Source organism: Lepisma saccharinum, chromosome 9 (genome assembly GCF_977018435.1).
Source record: "Lepisma saccharinum chromosome 9, izLepSacc3.1, whole genome shotgun sequence".
In the NCBI taxonomy this organism is placed as follows: Eukaryota; Metazoa; Arthropoda; class Insecta; order Zygentoma; family Lepismatidae; genus Lepisma; species Lepisma saccharinum.
In genome coordinates this window covers 80,392,809-80,409,636 of record NC_139237.1, presented here as the reverse complement: position 1 = coordinate 80,409,636, position 16,828 = coordinate 80,392,809, and the positions used below count along the sequence as shown (strand labels likewise).

General features: G+C 38.4%; 1 protein-coding gene across 3 annotated transcripts in view; it reads left to right on the top strand.

The window, feature by feature from the left end:
- LOC145992763 (glycerophosphocholine cholinephosphodiesterase ENPP6-like) overlaps positions 1–16,828 on the top strand; it is a 214,227-nt gene that overhangs the window by 185,115 nt on the left and 12,284 nt on the right. For all 3 annotated transcript variants that reach the window (XM_083129152.1, XM_083129151.1, XM_083129153.1), the window contains exons 6-9: positions 10,257–10,394; positions 10,762–10,929; positions 11,810–11,930; positions 16,321–16,452. In XM_083129152.1, coding sequence (XP_082985278.1) covers positions 10,257–10,394; positions 10,762–10,929; positions 11,810–11,930; positions 16,321–16,452 — 559 coding nt within the window. The remainder of the gene's footprint in view (positions 1–10,256; positions 10,395–10,761; positions 10,930–11,809; positions 11,931–16,320; positions 16,453–16,828) is intronic.

Genomic DNA, 16,828 nt, shown 5'->3' with positions numbered 1-16,828 from the left:
CTGTATAACTTAGATTGCAAGGCCAAATTTTGTAATTTTGTAGACCAGGAGCTTTATCCTATGCTCCAGAAACAGGCTCTCCACAAATTATGTGAACATCATGGAGCACACAATATATTTTACAATTTTGAGAATCTCAATTTAAATTCAGGAACAAGAGATTTGGATTTGATGTATCTGGAAATATTTTTGCATCTTGAATCAACCTGCAAACAATATTACATGTTAGGCTGGGCTATTTCAACAGCAGTAAATATTTACCAAATGTTTCAATGTTAAAAAACAATCAGAATAATATCTTCCAGGAAATATAGATACCTGAACATGCAAACATATTTTGAAAGAAGAAACATTGCAAGATATATAAAATCAGACCACCTGTTGGATTGTTTTAGGGAAAAATTTGAAAATCTATCAGAGTATGATTTTTTTAAAGTGCAAAATGAAACAGAGGCAAGATGGGTACTTGACAGTGATGTTGGGTTTGGGTATGTGAGCATAGAATTGGGTTCTGAATATGATGATTTTGAATCCAATACATACTGGCATAGAATTGATGCATACCTGTTGCATTGTTATTGGGGAAAATATGTTGCTTTTTTTACAAAAAGTACTTCAAGTTTAGAAAAATTTAGGTTTTACAAATTTTTCCATGATCATAGAATTTATACAAACAGCAGGTGGCCTGTTGATGACATAACATGGGACACAACAATTTCCATACTTGATGAGGCAGGAAAATTGGATGTAAATTCTGGTTTATATTTTAATGAGTTGATTATGTACCTGCTTAAAAACAATATCAATTCTGGCTTATTCAATACAAGATGGACTTAAATAATTAGAGTTTTTACACAAAATATTTTTTTTGCTAACAATTTCAAGTTCCTTGAGTGGGAATATGTTGTTTTTAAGATCAGCATTGATTCTGTAGTATAGTATTGCTGTGGAACATGTCAAGTCCTTGGATTCTGTCACACCTATTCTAATACAATTAATATCACAAGTACCATTACAAGGCACGCACTGCATAAAATCATAATTCCAAGCGATGGAATGGAGTAATTATTTTTCCACGATTCCATATCATACAAAAAATTATACTGCAATTGGAGCTTCAGCAGTTCGGGATTGTGCAATATATTGTCTACAAATGTAGGAAAAATAATATTGTACGGGTTGCAAACAAAACTCCCAAAGCTTATGTATTTCAGGTTTCTTAAATTTGAAACATAATCCAAACTGTCTGGAAGTTCATAAAAGTGAAGCTATTCTACAAGCGGGTCTATCTCAGCTTTTGCATGATATATTTGAGCAAGAGGTGATGTGTTTATAATATTTGTTAGTATAGAGGTTTGTTCTGAGTACAATTATATCTTATTAATTATGAACAGCTCTGCTGCATGTTGTGATGATGAATATCTAGTCCCTAAACCTAACAGAGCTGTGCAGTGATGTTGTTATTGGGAACAGGATTCAAATCCTACAAATATTTATGGATAGGAGTGAAGAATTAATTTTTGCCATGAAATTATATCTAGATACTCAATATCCCTGTGCAATAATGCTGTTATTGGGAACAGGATTCAAATCCTACACAGATACAGATTCTTGCTGAGCTTAATAGGTGATTGTCATGGAAGATACTCAATATTTCTGCTGTTATTAGGTACAAAATTCAATTACACAGACACAGATATAAATAATAATGCATACAGAACTGTGGTTTCTATAAATCTATACTCAATATCCCTATACCTGACAGCTGTGCGGTGATGCTGTTATTGGGAACAAGATTCAAATCCCACACAGAAACAGATTTTTGCTGGGCTTAGAACTATTATGGATAGGTGATTGCCATGAAATAATATCCCTATACCTGACAGAGCTGTGCAGTGATGCTGTTATTGGGAACAATTTTAACAGAGCTGTGTTTTCCATAAATCTATACTCAATATCCCTATACCTGACAGAGCTGTGCAGTGATGCTGTTATTGGAACAGGATTCAAATATACAGATCCTTGCTAAACTTAGAACTATGCCATGAACAAAACTGTGCGGTGATATAATTATTGGGAACAAGCTTCAAATCCCCGCACAAATACAGATTCTTGCTGAGCTTAGAGTGAAGATACCAGTGATATAATTATTGGGAACAGGATTCAAATTTTGGAACTATTATGGATAGGTGATTACCATGAAGATACTCAATATTTTTGTTATTAGGTACAAGATTCAATTATACAGATACAAAAATATTCATTAACAGAGCTGTGCGGTGATGTTGTTATTGGGAACAGGATTCAAATCCTACACAGATACAGAGCCTTGGAATTATTATGGATAGGTGATTGCCATGAAGATAGATACTCAATATCCCTATACATGACAGAGCTGTGCAATAATGTTATTATTGGGAATTGGAACTTAGGTACAAGATTCAATTACACAGATACAGACACGGAAATAATATCTAGATAATATTTTTTAACAGAGCTGTAGTTTCCATAAATTTATACTCAATATCCTATACCGTGCAGTGATGCTGTTATTGGGAACAAGCTTCAAATCTCACACAGATATAGAGCTTTGGAATTATTATAGATAAGTGATTGCCATGAAGATAGATATTCAATATCCTATTAGACACAAACACAGTATCAATAAATTTATAATATCTTTATATTTAATAGAACTGTGCTGTGATGCTGTTATTGGGAACAGGATCCAAATCATAGATAGGTGATTGCCATGGGAATAGATATTAGACACAGACACAGAAATAATATTTATCATTAAATCTATAATATTCTTATACCTGACAAAACTATGCAGTGATGCTATTATTGGGAACAAGCTTCAAATCATGGATAGGTGATTGTCATGAGGATAGATATTAGACACAGACACAGAAATAATATTTTCCATAAATCTATACTCAATATTCTTATACCTGACAGAGCTGTGTGGTTAATATTATTAGGAACAAGTTTTAAATCTTACACAGATATAGAGCGGAATTATTATGGATAGGTGATTGCCATGAGGATAGATACTCAATATCTCTGCTGTTATTGGACACAAACACAGAGAATGAAATAATATTTAATAACATAAATCTATACTCAATATCCCTATAGCTAACAGAGCTGTGTAGTGATGCTGTTATTGGGAACAGGATTCAAATCATGGATAGGTGATTGCCATGAGGATAGATATTAGATATAGATATAGAAATAATATTTATCCATAAATCTATACTCAATATCCCTATATTTAATAGAGCTGTGTAGTGATGCTGTTATTGGGAACAGGATTCAAATCATGGATAGGTGATTGCCCTATACCTAACAAAGCTGTGCGGTGATATAATTATTGGGAACAGGATTCAAATCTTACACAGATACAGAGCGGAATTATTATGGATAGGTGATTGTCATGAAGATAGATATTAGACACAAATACAAACAGATACAGAGCCTTGCTGAGCTTGGAATTATTATAGATAGGTAATTGTCATAAAGAACACAGAGAATGAAATAATATCTAGTAAATAAATTTTTGTAAATCTATACTCAATATTCTTTTGACAGAGCTGTGCGGTCATAATGTTATTGGGAACAGGATTCAAATCATGGATAAGTGATTGCCATGAAGAGGTAAATAATATTTATCCATAAATCTATACTCAATATCCCTATACCTGACAGAGCTGTGCGGTGAAGCTGTTATTGAGAGGATTCAAATCCTACACAAATACAAATCCTTGCTGAGCTTAGAATTATTATAGATAGGTGTGTTATTGAGAACAGCATTCAAATCCTACACAGATACAAATTCTTGCTGTGCTTAGAATTATTATGGAAAAGTGATTGTCATGAAGATAGATATTAGATACAAATTTTATAAATCTATACTCAATATCCCTATACCTGACAGAGCTGTGTGGTGATGCTGTTATTGGGAAGAAGCTTTAATACTGAGCTTGGAATTATTATAGATAGGTGATTGCCATGTAGATAGATATTAGACACAAATTTTATAAATCTATACTCAATATTCCTATACCTGATAGAGCTGTGCGGTGATGCTGTTATTGGGAAGAAGCTTTAATACTGAGCTTGGAATTATTATAGAAAGGCATGAAGATAGATATTAGATACAGACACAGAAAATAAAATAATATTTAGTATTAATTCTATACTTAATATCCCTATCTCTAACAATTACAAATCCCACACAGATACAGAGCCTTGCTGAGCTTGGAATTATTATGGACAGGTGATTACTATGGAAATAACATCTAATAGAACCTTGCTGATATTTCTACAGCATGGAATTGTTATGAATCCCTAACAGAGCTGTGTTGTGTAGGTACATATCTCACACACAGATATAGAGCCTTGTTGATATTGTTATTGTCATAATCCCTATCTCTAACAGAGCTGTGTTGTGTAGGTTGCTTTGAAAATATTATTTACCCTTGCTGATATGTTATGGATAAGATGTGAATAATACATACCCTAATAATCTGATTCTGATATTTTCCACTATTGTTCCTTTATAAACGTTTCAACATACGTTCCAGCTTTGTAGCTACAAAGCTACAAAGCTGGAACGTATGTTGAAACGTTTATAAAGGAACAATAGTGGAAAATATCAGAATCAGATTATTAGGGTATGTATTATTCACATCTTATCCATAACATATCAGCAAGGGTAAATAATATTTTCAAAGCAACCTACACAACACAGCTCTGTTAGAGATAGGGATTATGACAATAACAATATCAACAAGGCTCTATATCTGTGTGTGAGATATGTACCTACACAACACAGCTCTGTTAGGGATTCATAACAATTCCATGCTGTAGAAATATCAGCAAGGTTCTATTAGATGTTATTTCCATAGTAATCACCTGTCCATAATAATTCCAAGCTCAGCAAGGCTCTGTATCTGTGTGGGATTTGTAATTGTTAGAGATAGGGATATTAAGTATAGAATTAATACTAAATATTATTTTATTTTCTGTGTCTGTATCTAATATCTATCTTCATGCCTTTCTATAATAATTCCAAGCTCAGTATTAAAGCTTCTTCCCAATAACAGCATCACCGCACAGCTCTATCAGGTATAGGAATATTGAGTATAGATTTATAAAATTTGTGTCTAATATCTATCTACATGGCAATCACCTATCTATAATAATTCCAAGCTCAGTATTAAAGCTTCTTCCCAATAACAGCATCACCACACAGCTCTGTCAGGTATAGGGATATTGAGTATAGATTTATAAAATTTGTATCTAATATCTATCTTCATGACAATCACTTTTCCATAATAATTCTAAGCACAGCAAGAATTTGTATCTGTGTAGGATTTGAATGCTGTTCTCAATAACACACCTATCTATAATAATTCTAAGCTCAGCAAGGATTTGTATTTGTGTAGGATTTGAATCCTCTCAATAACAGCTTCACCGCACAGCTCTGTCAGGTATAGGGATATTGAGTATAGATTTATGGATAAATATTATTTACCTCTTCATGGCAATCACTTATCCATGATTTGAATCCTGTTCCCAATAACATTATGACCGCACAGCTCTGTCAAAAGAATATTGAGTATAGATTTACAAAAATTTATTTACTAGATATTATTTCATTCTTTGTGTTCTTTATGACAATTACCTATCTATAATAATTCCAAGCTCAGCAAGGCTCTGTATCTGTTTGTATTTGTGTCTAATATCTATCTTCATGACAATCACCTATCCATAATAATTCCGCTCTGTATCTGTGTAAGATTTGAATCCTGTTCCCAATAATTATATCACCGTACAGCTTTGTTAGGTATAGGGCAATCACCTATCCATGATTTGAATCCTGTTCCCAATAACAGCATCACTACACAGCTCTATTAAATATAGGGATATTGAGTATAGATTTATGGATAAATATTATTTCTATATCTATATCTAATATCTATCCTCATGGCAATCACCTATCCATGATTTGAATCCTGTTCCCAATAACAGCATCACTACACAGCTCTGTTAGCTATAGGGATATTGAGTATAGATTTATGTTATTAAATATTATTTCATTCTCTGTGTTTGTGTCCAATAACAGCAGAGATATTGAGTATCTATCCTCATGGCAATCACCTATCCATAATAATTCCGCTCTATATCTGTGTAAGATTTAAAACTTGTTCCTAATAATATTAACCACACAGCTCTGTCAGGTATAGGGATATTGAGTATAGATTTATGGAAAATATTATTTCTGTGTCTGTGTCTAATATCTATCCTCATGGCAATCACCTATCCATGATTTGAATCCTGTTCCCAATAACAACATCACCGCACAACTCTGTCAGGTATAGGGATATTGAGTATAGATTTATAGAAAATATTATTTCTGTGTCTGTGTCTAATATATATCCTCATGACAATCACCTATCCATGATTTGAATCCTGTTCCCAATAACAGCATCACTGCATAGTTTTGTCAGGTATAAGAATATTATAGATTTAATGATAAATATTATTTCTGTGTCTGTGTCTAATATCTATTCCCATGGCAATCACCTATCTATGATTTGGATCCTGTTCCCAATAACAGCATCACAGCACAGTTCTATTAAATATAAAGATATTATAAATTTATTGATACTGTGTTTGTGTCTAATAGGATATTGAATATCTATCTTCATGGCAATCACTTATCTATAATAATTCCAAAGCTCTATATCTGTGTGAGATTTGAAGCTTGTTCCCAATAACAGCATCACTGCACGGTATAGGATATTGAGTATAAATTTATGGAAACTACAGCTCTGTTAAAAAATATTATCTAGATATTATTTCCGTGTCTGTATCTGTGTAATTGAATCTTGTACCTAAGTTCCAATTCCCAATAATAACATTATTGCACAGCTCTGTCATGTATAGGGATATTGAGTATCTATCTTCATGGCAATCACCTATCCATAATAATTCCAAGGCTCTGTATCTGTGTAGGATTTGAATCCTGTTCCCAATAACAACATCACCGCACAGCTCTGTTAATGAATATTTTTGTATCTGTATAATTGAATCTTGTACCTAATAACAAAAATATTGAGTATCTTCATGGTAATCACCTATCCATAATAGTTCCAAAATTTGAATCCTGTTCCCAATAATTATATCACTGGTATCTTCACTCTAAGCTCAGCAAGAATCTGTATTTGTGCGGGGATTTGAAGCTTGTTCCCAATAATTATATCACCGCACAGTTTTGTTCATGGCATAGTTCTAAGTTTAGCAAGGATCTGTATATTTGAATCCTGTTCCAATAACAGCATCACTGCACAGCTCTGTCAGGTATAGGGATATTATTTCATGGCAATCACCTATCCATAATAGTTCTAAGCCCAGCAAAAATCTGTTTCTGTGTGGGATTTGAATCTTGTTCCCAATAACAGCATCACCGCACAGCTGTCAGGTATAGGGATATTGAGTATAGATTTATAGAAACCACAGTTCTGTATGCATTATTATTTATATCTGTGTCTGTGTAATTGAATTTTGTACCTAATAACAGCAGAAATATTGAGTATCTTCCATGACAATCACCTATTAAGCTCAGCAAGAATCTGTATCTGTGTAGGATTTGAATCCTGTTCCCAATAACAGCATTATTGCACAGGGATATTGAGTATCTAGATATAATTTCATGGCAAAAATTAATTCTTCACTCCTATCCATAAATATTTGTAGGATTTGAATCCTGTTCCCAATAACAACATCACTGCACAGCTCTGTTAGGTTTAGGGACTAGATATTCATCATCACAACATGCAGCAGAGCTGTTCATAATTAATAAGATATAATTGTACTCAGAACAAACCTCTATACCAACAAATATTATAAACACATCACCTCTTGCTCAAATATATCATGCAAAAGCTGAGATAGACCCGCTTGTAGAATAGCTTCACTTTTATGAACTTCCAGACAGTTTGGATTATGTTTCAAATTTAAGAAACCTGAAATACATAAGCTTTGGGAGTTTTGTTTGCAACCCGTACAATATTATTTTTCCTACATTTGTAGACAATATATTGCACAATCCCGAACTGCTGAAGCTCCAATTGCAGTATAATTTTTTGTATGATATGGAATCGTGGAAAAATAATTACTCCATTCCATCGCTTGGAATTATGATTTTATGCAGTGCGTGCCTTGTAATGGTACTTGTGATATTAATTGTATTAGAATAGGTGTGACAGAATCCAAGGACTTGACATGTTCCACAGCAATACTATACTACAGAATCAATGCTGATCTTAAAAACAACATATTCCCACTCAAGGAACTTGAAATTGTTAGCAAAAAAAATATTTTGTGTAAAAACTCTAATTATTTAAGTCCATCTTGTATTGAATAAGCCAGAATTGATATTGTTTTTAAGCAGGTACATAATCAACTCATTAAAATATAAACCAGAATTTACATCCAATTTTCCTGCCTCATCAAGTATGGAAATTGTTGTGTCCCATGTTATGTCATCAACAGGCCACCTGCTGTTTGTATAAATTCTATGATCATGGAAAAATTTGTAAAACCTAAATTTTTCTAAACTTGAAGTACTTTTTGTAAAAAAAGCAACATATTTTCCCCAATAACAATGCAACAGGTATGCATCAATTCTATGCCAGTATGTATTGGATTCAAAATCATCATATTCAGAACCCAATTCTATGCTCACATACCCAAACCCAACATCACTGTCAAGTACCCATCTTGCCTCTGTTTCATTTTGCACTTTAAAAAAATCATACTCTGATAGATTTTCAAATTTTTCCCTAAAACAATCCAACAGGTGGTCTGATTTTATATATCTTGCAATGTTTCTTCTTTCAAAATATGTTTGCATGTTCAGGTATCTATATTTCCTGGAAGATATTATTCTGATTGTTTTTTAACATTGAAACATTTGGTAAATATTTACTGCTGTTGAAATAGCCCAGCCTAACATGTAATATTGTTTGCAGGTTGATTCAAGATGCAAAAATATTTCCAGATACATCAAATCCAAATCTCTTGTTCCTGAATTTAAATTGAGATTCTCAAAATTGTAAAATATATTGTGTGCTCCATGATGTTCACATAATTTGTGGAGAGCCTGTTTCTGGAGCATAGGATAAAGCTCCTGGTCTACAAAATTACAAAATTTGGCCTTGCAATCTAAGTTATACAGGGCAATCACACAATCAATTTTGTTTGGAAATATTGATGACTGTGCAGAAGAAGTATCTATATGTTCATATGTGAAGTATTTCATGCTATATTCTCTATGGCATTTGGGGCATATTTTTGTGACTATTCTGCTTTTATCTGGACTACAATTCTTTTGGTGCTTAACCCAATTGGGGCTGGATATATTTTTATTGCATTGATTGCAATATTTTTGATTCGGCATTTTTGTGTTTAAAAAATATGAGCAGCACTGCAACAACACACCCTTTCTCTTCAACAGCTCTCACAATACTGGCTGATATGCAATACAAAATCTCTTTATATAGCCTAAGCACGGACCGCATTGAAAATATCTGAAACAATAAGACCAGAAATAGACCACAACTTGGCCACAAGTGGACCGGAAGTAGGCAAACCGGAAGTAGACCGGAAGTAGACAGGAAGTGGACCGGAAGTGGACCGGAAGTAAATATGTATGGGTGGGTGTGGGTGTGTGTGGGTGTGTGTGGGTGTAGGTAGGTATGGGTATCTGAGGGGGTTCATACTTTCTGAGGGGGGTCATACTTTCTCATGGAATCCATGAGGGCATTTTTACAAAAATCTTGGATTAGACGGGGATCCACACTTGAGCAAAAAGCTCGTATGGGCATGTTGAGCTAGTTTTAAGTATAAGCAAATCTGCTGGAGGGGGGTTCATACTTTCCGGCGCTGTCCCTATATACTTTACCACTACTAGGAACCGTCAATACGTGTTAGAGTAGAATGCTATTAAGCGAATATTCTCCAATTTGTGTGTGTGTGTGTGTGTGTGTGTGTGTAAGTAAAACTCCAGCAACCTTAACATACTACCAAAATTAATTATTGAATATGCGTTCCATATTCAATATAGTGATGGAAATTTTCACCAAATTCTCCGAAAGGAAGTATTAAACGCGAGGCCATTTCAAAATCACCCTGCTATTTTTATGTGCCTTTGAAAAAATACGTTAATTGTTATTCTCTTTCAGATGTACACAGAGTGCATTGGTGGCGTCTCACACATGCAAGGATTTGGGGACGGAAACGTGAAATTGCATTTACGTCTTCTAGATTTAATAGTATCTAGATTGCTTCTAGAGATTGAAGAAGCTGGAATGAGAGATAAGGTAAACCAAATACAAAGCATGCCATATTTCCATTTGTATTTTTATTTCACATCACTTTTCTTCGCTTTTGGTTAATCGTGACGATGGGGATGAGTAATGATTACACTATGTCCCAGGAATCTCTGGAGCAAGTGTACGGAAACAAGTGTCTGCGCATTCGAGAGGCATCGACCAATGAACGCGTGAGAGGGGACGTGAGTGCGTGGAGGGGGAAACGCGGCTGCAGCTACCAGACGTTTGCTTTGCTCCGCCCACTCGCTTCTCTAACGTTTTGCGCGGCGTTTCTCCACACATTCCCGAGACAGAGTGTAAATTACCTTTGTTTAAAATGTTCAGGAACTAAAGGGGTAATCTTCTGTCGCTGCAGGTGAATGTTATAATTCTGTCAGATCACGGCATGGCACCTGTTCCAGATGAGAGCAGCGGAAAGAAGATTGATCTTAGCATCCTCATCGATGTCATGAAGGTGATTAGAATCACTGGTTACGGCGCTCTGCAGGGAATCTACATGAGACCAAATGAAGACGAAAAGAAGGTAAGTAGATCACACATTAAAATCATTCAAACTGGTAGCCGAAAAAGTTAGAGAAAGAGGACTAAGTCCCAACGTTGAGTAGCCATTTTTACTTATCTCATATAGGGAGAAGGAGAGCCTGGGATCCGAGTGGAGTCTTCTAAAGAAATATTTAAATAGATTTTGGTATTTGATGTAATATCATAAATGTTATTGCTTCCAACTGATTCTTAGTATAGTTACATTACACGTTCTCCTGTTCATTTTATAATTTTAGTTTTTTCATAAGGTAAGAAAAATTGACTGTTCATAGCCAAAGAACAAGTAAAACCTATGTGTGTGTATGTATACATACGAACATACGAGTATACACATACACACACTAATATATAAACATTTTATATATTTTTGTTATTTATCATCGCTTTTCTGCCACTTTTAGTTAATTGCAACGATGAGAATGAGAGATAATTAGATATATATATAATAAAGAAACATTCACAAAGAGCAGCCATGTTCAAAATGGGATTTCACTCGGGAGCTTCGGTGAGGAGATTGAAAGCAACTTAACGCGTCTTCTCCTATAAGCACACACACACATATATGAATGTGTGTGTGAGGAGAAGGCCGACTTCCGTGGCGGAGTGGTTACCACACAGCGTAAGTTACCGGGTTCGAATCCCAGCCTAAGCACAAATGGTCTTTTTAACTGTCCCTTCACCAATTTCATCATACCATCACACATCCTCATTTTCAGAATTAGCAAAAAGTGGCAGAAAAGCGAAGTCAAATAAACCAAATCAATAAACAATGAACAAGTAAGGAAAGTAAATGCTTCTGCCACATGAAAGCAATTAAATGCTTTAGAATCCATTCCATCATGAGTTCTCTTATATTCCAGATATACCAGCAATTGAAAATGATCGAGGGAATACAAGTTTATGAGCCTAACGAGATTCCTGACGAATTGCACTACAAGTATACGCCTTTACTTCCGGATATATTGGTAATTGCCAAGCCAGGTTCGTATCATTGTATTTATTACTCCCACCAACGCACATATACGTATTTAACATCTGTAGCACTGACAAAAAGAGCTAAGTGATTGATCAAAGTTTGAGCGCAGATAAGCTAATCGAAACATGACCTATAATTTAAAGCAGAATTGGAATGGAGAATAGAGACGTGACCCATTGACAAGGTTATAATTGGAAATTCTTGTTGTATAGTGAGATGCATAAGTATTTAGAAGCAAATTGTCCATCAGCATGTTTATTCTCTTTGTTTTAAGCAATGAGAGCTTCAAGAATTTTAACACGACGCCACACAAGCTACTAACAATCTCTACACCAGGATAACTAAGAATCCATTCCTTAAAAACACGCAGGAGGCAAGAGAAAGATTAATAAAAATAGTCATGGACAACTTGTCAAGTAATACTTCTGCATCCCACTGAACTAATATACAATAAAATTATAACTTGAATTATAAATATGTTGATTTCATTACATTAGTATACGATCTTACATACAGGGTGATTCTAAAGGTATAGTACAAACGAAAACCACAGATACCTCCCATGAAATAGAGACGAAAGTTCCCCTTCCACTTTGCCGAGAGATGCCTCCGTGAGGAGCTAGACAACGCCGAAAACGTGTGAAAATGAACTTCACACCTCTGTACAACCAGTACCAGTGAAGATAGAAAGGCGGAACAATCGAAGTCAAAAGGAACACCAAAGTCGCCCATCCGAAAATCTCTAGGCGGCAGCTGCGCAACGCATGCGCATGGGATTCCACAAAGGAAATAGGAGTGTCCCGCAAGACAAGCGAAGGGAAAGGGTAGCGATCGACAACGGTAGAGACAAAAGAAGCAATGAAGCATGAAGTAACAATTGCACAGCGGGAAACAAACACATGCAGCGCGTGGGGAGTCCCCAAACACAGTGGGGAGATACCGCAGCAAGAACAAAGCACGGTTCAACAAAAGAGAAAGAGGACCGGACGGGGAATGGTACCTGTCAAGGAGACAACAAATGCGGGACGAGGGATTCCCCGTAGCAGCACCATGGGGATGTCACACAGAGGTCGTGCGCCAGCATGACAAACACAGCAACTACGGGCACAGGAGGTTTATTGCCACGCAAAGGTGCACTTACAGATAGGAATAGTACGTAGTACGTAGTCGTACCCCGGACTGACGTTGTTACAAAAATTGACGACCACCACATTCAATGCAGGCATTGCAGCGTCGCAGGAAATTCTGGCGAACCCTATCAAAAATCCCTGGCATGGTACACACCTCGGCCGATGCTGCAAGTATCCGCGCTACCAATGTTTCCTTGTCAGGCACCGGGGTCTCGTAGACGAGTGTTTTCACATGGCCCCACAAGAAGAAATCCATTGGTGTGAGGTCAGGCGAACGGGCGGGCCAGGGGACGGGGCCCTCTCTGCCGATCCAGCGCTGTGGGTAGGTACGGTGCAAAAGGGTTCGCACTGTGCCATCAAAATGTGCAGGCGCTCCATCCAATTGAAACCACATACGATGTCGCACGTTGAGGTGTACATCTTCTAGCAGCTCTGGAAGGACTGATGCAAGAAAGGTGCGATAGAGGCGGCCATTTAAACGTGGTGGCAGTAGGTATGGACCGATAATCTGTCCATCGATACCTGCCCAGATATTCACTGCAAACTGGGTCTGATGGTGCACCTCGACTGCTGCATGTGGATTTTCATAATCCCACACATGGCTGTATCGGCAGTTGAAGATGCCCTCACGGGTGAATGTTGCCTCGTCCGTGAAAAGCACATGGCGCAAAAAACGGGGATCGTCGTTACAAAACTGCAACAGTCGTTAACAGAATTCCACACATCGTGGGTAATCCCCAGCCTGCAAAGCGTGGACTCGCTGTGGATGATAGGGATACAGCAGATCATCATGAAGGACACGCCACACTGTCGACTGTGATACTCCCACTGCACGTGCAATGCTACGGGTGCTAATGGACGGTGTGTCGTCCACGCGAGCAAGTACGTCCTCCTCGACCGCCGCGGTGCGCACATGTCTTGGGTAACCGACATGATGGCCTGCACGTAACACACCCGATTCACCAAGGGTACGGTGCACGTTCGAAAACAACCTGCTGTCGGGTTGTCGCCTCTCCGGATACCGTCCGCGATAAAGGCGTGCAGCTGCTCGGCCATTGCCATCTGCAAAGCCGTAGACAAAATGCATGTCCCTCAGTTCTACAAATGTGTAGCGTTCCATGGTACGGTGAGGATAGTGCCAATTATGGAATACTGTACTGCAGTGCACAGGGGGCACACACACACACACTGGTCACAACGGCTTCGAAACAACGTACTCAATTGTCGTACGTCAAGCACGCCACCACCGCACCGGCTCTTTCACTGACACGCTCCCTGACGCTGCACTTCCAATCAGCCCACACGTCCGCACGGCGCTGTGGTACAATCAGCTGACGTTCCTGAGCCACCCGTGCCTGTGCTCTTCACTACCTGACCACTGCCGTCAGGTGGGGCCATGTACTCTGGGGCCTTGTCATCGTGGAACACATGTAGCGTCCTTCATTCTTGCCCCATTCACCCACAACACGTACTTCGTCCGTCTTGCTCGAGCCGACGGGGAGCACTACGTACGATCGTGTGGTGTTTGTGTACACCAATGTGGGGTAACCCAGCAGTTGAACAGACGTGCATACCCCCACGTAGCTTCATTACACGATTGTCCCACGCAGTTTATCTGTCCAGCCTTGCTGGCCCGGTCTCACACCCACGCGGCAGTGTGCGGCTGCGGTGGTGTGAGGCCACGCTTGGTTTCGGAGCGGAAGGCTGCGGCCGAGGAGGGACTCGAGTTGTTCGGCTGGGGTTGCGCTCGGAAGCAAGCAGCCGCGTCAGGTCTGGGAACGGTGGACCTAATGATCGGGATGGAAACATTCCGACCTCGTCCATTAGTGTCGTCCACCGTACGGAGTGGTGGGGTCCGTACGACACTCCAGCAGCCTTTCGCCCGCTCCCACCCAGCGATGTGCCTCCGGCTTCATTTCTAAGAGGCTGATTGGGCCCCATCACGACGTTTGTTACAACGTCAGTACGGGGTACGTGGTCCTATCTGTACGTGCACCTTTCATTAGCAATAACCTCCTGTGCCCGTAGTTGCTGTGTTTGTCCTGCTGGCGCACGACCTCTGTGTGACATCCCCTCGGTGCTGCTACGGGGAATCCCTCGTCCCGCATTTGTTGTCTCCTTGGCAGGTACCATTCCCCGTCCGGTCCTCTTTCTCTTTTGTTGCACCGTGCTTTGTTCTTGCTGCGGTGTCTCCACACTGTGTTTTGGGGACTCCCCTTGCTCCGCACCGCCAGCGCCGCCATTTCTGCCCCGAACCATGTACGCGTCTGTTGCCTGTCGAGTGTCACGGGCCACTTTGCTTGCATTCTCGGTGTGTTTTTACATCCTACGTCGTCCTCCCGTGGTTCTGCAACCCCGCACTACTTTTCTCGACTGCACTGCTTCAGTCATGGTGTTTGTTTCCCGCTGTGCAATTGTTACTTCATGCTTCATTGCTTCTTTTCTCCCTACCGTTGTCGATCGCTACCCTTTCCCTTCACTTGTCTTGCGGGACACTCCTATTTCCTTTGTGGAACCCCATGCGCATGCGTTGCGCAGCTGCCGCCTAGTGTTTTTCGGATGGGCGACTTTGGTGTTCCTTTTGACTTTGTTTGTTCCGCCTTTCTATCTTCACTGGTACTGGCTGTACTTAGGTGTGAAGTTCATTTTCACACGTTTTCGGCGTTGTCTAGCTCCTCACGGAGGCATCTCTCGGCAAAGTGGAAGGGGAACTTTCGTCTCTATTTCATGGGAGGTATCTGTGGTTTTCGTTTGTACTATACCTTTAGAATCACCCTGTATATTAATCCGTGTAATTTTGCAGTTCTTACTTGGCTTAGTGCTGTATTAGGTTTTATGCTGTTTTCAGCACTTAAAATAAATTATTTTATTAACATTAATATTATAATTCCAGTCAGTGGCGGCGATCAGGTTCCAATATTGAGTGGGCAAGGTGCCAAACTGGTTGGGCGGAAAGGACAGTTTTACTTTCCCTTGGTAGATAAGGTTTAGCATAGTGCGGGAGTAAAATGTCAAATAGTTGGGGGAGGGGGCAATTGCCCCCCTCGCCCCCAAATTGCCGCCACTGATTCCAGAACTCGAACTGGAAGTTTCAGTAAGTCTAATCAAGCCAATCGACTAACAAGGCGGCTACTGTAAAGTTATATAATATACAGTATATTTATTTAATGCAGAGACTTTGATTTAGGTATATAGATTTTGTCCTTACAATCCAAAAGAAAAGGTTCAATGCAATTCTAGCATTTCCATTTTAAACTTTCTTCAGGGTACTGGATCAAACCATTCAAGTCGCCAGTTCAAATCCCGGATACGAGTAACCATCCACCACAGTTAGCTAGCCATGGATGGGGCAACGATGACAGCATGATGCGAGGTACATTCTTGGGTTTGGGGCCAGGTAAGAAATCAAATAGCTCTTTCTAAAATACCCAGTTTATATATTCTCATGAAACTTGTATGTCGTATTGGCATTACTTTCCCACGATGTCGGTCTACTGATGCCCTTCGCTTCAATACAAATAACAGCCCCGTGTGTATAATTATATAGAAATGAAACAGGAATATTCTAGTTTTATGAACATCCTTGAACGCATCAAATTAATTCTTAAAATTATCTGAATCTCATTTACTTTCTACATTGCAAAAAGAGATTATGGTCTAAGACTGTCAATTTCCGAAGAAAAAGACCATGATACTTTTAAAGTATTAACGCCAAATGCATAATTAAGATAATTAATGTAATTTTAATGATTAAGTTATTTTTGAAATATTGT